Here is a 4,777-nt window from a genome sequence, read left to right on the forward strand (position 1 = left end):
CATCTGTGAAATGAGGCTTCAGAGTGTATAAGTCACTTCCCCAAACCAAGCCTCGGTTTCCCCATCTGTGAAATGAGGCTTCAGGGTGTATAAGTATGTATAAGTCCCTCTCCCAAACTGAGCCTCAGTTTCCCCATCTGTAAAATGAGGGGATGGCCTTGATGGCCTCTGAGTCTACCATCTTATGAACCACCAGGAAAGTCGAGATCACGGGCCTTCCAGCCTTCTTTGGAGCCCCACTCAGGGACAAAGAGCAGGTTCTTTGTAGAATGCAGACGTGGTCCTCAACCCGCTAGTCCCAAGCAAGCACCTAAGCAGGGTCTGACAAAGCACCATGGACAACGCCTGTGAGTCATCAGAATGGCCTTGAACTGGCGGGGCCAGGACGTCTCGTCCGCAGCCAAGGCCAAAGCCACACAATGAGCTTGAAGGCTTTTCAGACTAGAAACTGGACACCCTCATGGACTAGAAAGGGGCTTTGAACAGACAGACTGGAAGGCTGATTAAATCTGGATCGATCTTGACCAGAAAAATGCGCCAGAGAGACTCTCAACCATTGCTGCCTGACTGGGAGAAGCAGGACAGGGTTTCCCACTTTCTGCCTCCTTCTGATGGGGATCCGGGGCCATTGTGCCTCCCTGTCAAGGCCCAGCAGTTTTTCTGATGAGAGACCACTCCACCTCGGAACTAGGCACAGAAGACACATGGCTAAAAGGAGAGGGTGCCGGACTCCTAAGGGCATGGATTACAGCCTGGTTTCCACCGAAGAGAGGCTAGTATGTGGTTCTGGAATAGGACCGCCTAGGTTCAATCCTCTTTCGGATACTAACCACCGGTGTGACCCATTGGGCAAGTCACAAACCTCCTTAGGTCTCAGTCTTCTCATCTGTAAAATGAGCATGGTGGCCTGTGAGGCCCCAGCCTCTCAGTTCTAGACCTGTGATCCTCTAACTTTCGGGGGCTACCCTTAGGTGGCTGTTATCTGTGATAGTGCCCTGCCCCGACCCTTTCCCCATCGAGTGTTGCAGAGTGCCAAGGACCCGATAAGACCTGGAGATATGGAACCTTAATAACCCTTGGCAGCCAGGCCGGGGTGATAGCAAAGGTGGCTACTGAGTGATCCATTCCTAGAGCTGGAAGACAAATCACCTTCAGATCACCCACATCAACCCCTGCTCCCATTTACAACGTCCCGGGCAGCTTCCAGACCTCCAACCACGGGAAATTCACTCCCTGTCCATAGCGGCTCTGTCCATTTTTGGAGAGTTCTAATTGTGAGTACGGTTCTTCTCAGCACCTCACCACCTGAGCCTTAGCTGAGGTAGGGCAAGGGGGAAGGGTAGTGTATATGTCGAGGGGTGGGGACGGGGTCAGCAGGGAACACACCATTCTGTGGAAGTAATCTCTACAGGAAGAATGTTTCCTCCAGATAACCCTGGGGCCGCCAGAGTGCCAAGACACTGAAGGCCCCTAAGATAATGAAGGGGACTGATGCCTCTCCCTACCAGGTACACAATATTTCCTTAACACACCCATCTTGACTCAACAATAGGCTTAACTTTCACTTGCTTACACAGAGGGTGGCTTCCCACCTGGCAAAAATCTGGATAAACCTCTAATTCCTCCCCAGACTCTGAGGGCAATGACACAATGTTGCACCACGAGATTCTCTCTAGAATCCCTAGTTCCCCTCAAAGTTTGATTCAATCGTCACCTCCTCCTCCAGGAAGTCTTTTCTGATTCCTCTTGGCTTCTAGCATCTTCTCTCCCACCTCTCCACTCCCCCTAAAACTACCTAATATTGATTTTGTACATATTTCTATGTGTAAATATCTTCCCCCAAGAGAACATAAGCCCTTAAGGACAGAAACGGTCTCTTTCGTCTTGATATCTCCATCCCCCGGCACATCATCTGGCACACAGCAGGATTTTAATAATAAATCAAGTATTAAGCACATTAATAAATACTTGTTGATCTATTATTGAGTTCTGCGTTAAGCAGAGATCTCTGCTAATCTGACCCATTCAGGTGAAATACAGGGTTACTGGGGTTTTTTTGTTTGTTTTGGTGGGTAACAGATCTGAACATCCAAGAATTAACTTTGTCATAGGTAACCTTGGTACTAATGATGGAGAGCTGGCCATCACGAGTTAATGGGTGGAGACCAGCCAACATGGTAGGGGAAGCAGGAAGTATGGCCAACCTCTCTCCTACAATTACTCCACAAAGACAGAGAAAACACACCAGTCTGAGTCCTGACCAAGAAATCCAAGGAAAAAAAACCACAGTGAGCTTTTTTCCCAGCCCAGGTGTACTGGAGAGATAGTGATGGACATGGCAGACCCTGTGGATGGAGTCCAGCCAGGACTATCTGAGGTGGCGTTCCAGTGCAGTGATTGTTGAAAGGGAGCTGTGCACCAGGAGAAGGGGAGGGCCCAGAGCTGGCACAGACTGGCCTGTGCTGGGAGTAAAACCAGTGCCAAAAGGTAGCTCTGTCACTCATCACTGGCTAGTGCTAGATCACAGATATAGCAGAGGAGGGACCCTGTGCTTAGGGATGGTAGCCCGGGGCAAGGGGCGATGGACTCAGGGTGCTGACAGACAGAAAGACACACACACACACACTCACACACACAGAGGGAGGACAAGGGCAACGAGGGAATTTGTTTTGCTTAACTATGCATATTTGTCGTGAGGGTTTTGTTTCCTTTTTCAATGGATGGGAGAAGAAAATGAATGCTTGTTAATTGGAAAAAAAAAATCTTCTTTTTAAGCATTAAGGGGTGTGGAGGGAGATATGGAGGATTACCCACCTGGTTTCCACTGCCATTCATTATATTCTCAGGCGTTTCATAAACCTCCGACTCCATCTGAACAGTCTGATGTTTCTCATGAGACACTTGTACTCGTAGAATTCGAAAGGAAGAACCACCAAGATCCAGAGCAATGAAATCTCCTTTTTCTGTTTAAGGAAATAAAAAGTGTCATGTCAGATGGCAGTCCTGAGAAAAGTCATCCCATCCGTCCTATCGTAACAATCCCTGCTGCTGTTCTGGGCTCTTGCAACATCCTGCCTAGGGAGAATATTTGAAGAGCTTTTGCTTGGTTTTCTTCCACCCATTCTACGTTCTAACCAATTGGGTCTGCCCACTCCTTCCCATCTCCACAGCTGTGCAGACTGCGTATGGACTAGGCGTCAGGAAGACCAGGGTGAAAGGTTAAGCATGTTACAAGCCTTACAGTGTGACCGAAATGTCAGTTATTATTATTAGGCTCTTTCCTTGACAACAAGACTCAGTCAGAAGGGTTTCTCTTCCCCTCCTGATAGAGGGATGGGGAATCAGTCTTTCCAGCTTGGGAGGAGCTGTCCAAGGTGATTGTGTATCAGCATAGGCTCTGGGTCAGTCCACATTTATTTACTGTGCCTTGAAAAGAGCTTTCCTCAGAACAGTCCTAGGAGGGACACAGCACAGGTAATATTATCTCCACTTTACAAATCATACAACAAAGACCAAGAGAGGATTTGTTTTTGCCTAAAGTCACCCAGGAAATAAGTGCTGGGAGCTGGGATGCAGAGTCACATAACTTTAGAGTAGGAGAAGGATTGGAAATGAACTCATGCAAAGAAACTGAATTCCAAGTCATTCTACTGACCCAGCTTGACCTCCCAGAAGCAATACAAGCTTCTCTGCAGAGGCAGGGGTCTGTGGGAGTGAAACACTACATTTACTGTCAGACTCAGTATCTGTGAGTTTTGCAGAATTGCTTTTCTTCTCTTTTTTAATTCTTTGGGGTGATGGCTCATTAGGCAAGGAAAGGAGAGGAACATTTTAAATCGGTAAAGGAAGAAAAGTGCTTTCAGTCATTCATCCAGGTGAGGGCTCTGTTTCACACCAGCTCCTCTGTCTAATTTGATGTGAATCTGTTCAAATATGACCAGAGGGAAGTAACCCAATAACCCCCAAACCTGGGGCTGTGCCTCCCCTGGTTTCTCAGGGAAGGGATCCTGGTTTATAGGGCTCTTCACAGTTGCCCAGTCAAAACAAAATGGTGGCACATATCTCTTAAAGGCAGAGATTGGTACGACATTGAAATGATTGCCTATGCCACACCAGCGAGCATTCACTAAACATTTAAATGCTTACTACGTAAGGCAGTGGGGAGCCAAAGTCAAGAATGAAACAGTCTCTGCCCTCCAGGGATTTACATTCTGTTTCCATGTATAATTTCCTCCTGATAGAGATATATCCCCAGATTGGAAGCTGCCTTACAGCACCTTGAACTTCTTGGTATTTCCCCCAAATCCTAAGGACAGTGCCCTGCACACAGCAGGTGCACAATGTTTGTTGATGGTAAGAACCACCATCTTGGGTCAACCATGTAGTCCATTCAGGTCAATAAAATCTGACTCCAGCCTACCATTTCCAGGCTTATTTCATGTTACTACTCTTTCATGCTTACTATGTCCCAGTCCAAATGGCTCACTTGCTATTCACTGAACTGGCACTCCATCTTTGGCCTCCATACCTTTAAAACAGGATGGTGTCTAGGCTTAGAATGCACTCCTGCCTCCCCTCTACCTTTTAGTATCCCAACCTTTATTCCAGAATCAGCACATGTGCTAGAGACGGTAACGTGGGCCCATAATCTGTCAATTAGCATTTATTAAATGCCTACTATGTGCCAGGCATTGTATTAAGCACTACTGATACAAAGACAGGTCTCTCTCCACACACACACACACACACACACACACACACACACACACACACACAC

General features: G+C 47.4%; 1 protein-coding gene across 1 annotated transcript in view; it reads right to left on the bottom strand.

The window, feature by feature from the left end:
- HK1 (hexokinase 1) overlaps positions 1-4,777 on the bottom strand; it is an 89,680-nt gene that overhangs the window by 45,538 nt on the left and 39,365 nt on the right. Inside the window, exon 3 of the mRNA XM_027840596.1 lies at positions 2,815-2,963. Within this exon, the coding sequence (XP_027696397.1) occupies positions 2,815-2,963 (149 nt within the window). The remainder of the gene's footprint in view (positions 1-2,814; positions 2,964-4,777) is intronic.

The sequence above is a fragment of the Vombatus ursinus genome, unplaced genomic scaffold (assembly GCF_900497805.2).
Source record: "Vombatus ursinus unplaced genomic scaffold, bare-nosed wombat genome assembly UNPS02014847.1, whole genome shotgun sequence".
Taxonomy (NCBI): domain Eukaryota; kingdom Metazoa; phylum Chordata; class Mammalia; order Diprotodontia; family Vombatidae; genus Vombatus; species Vombatus ursinus.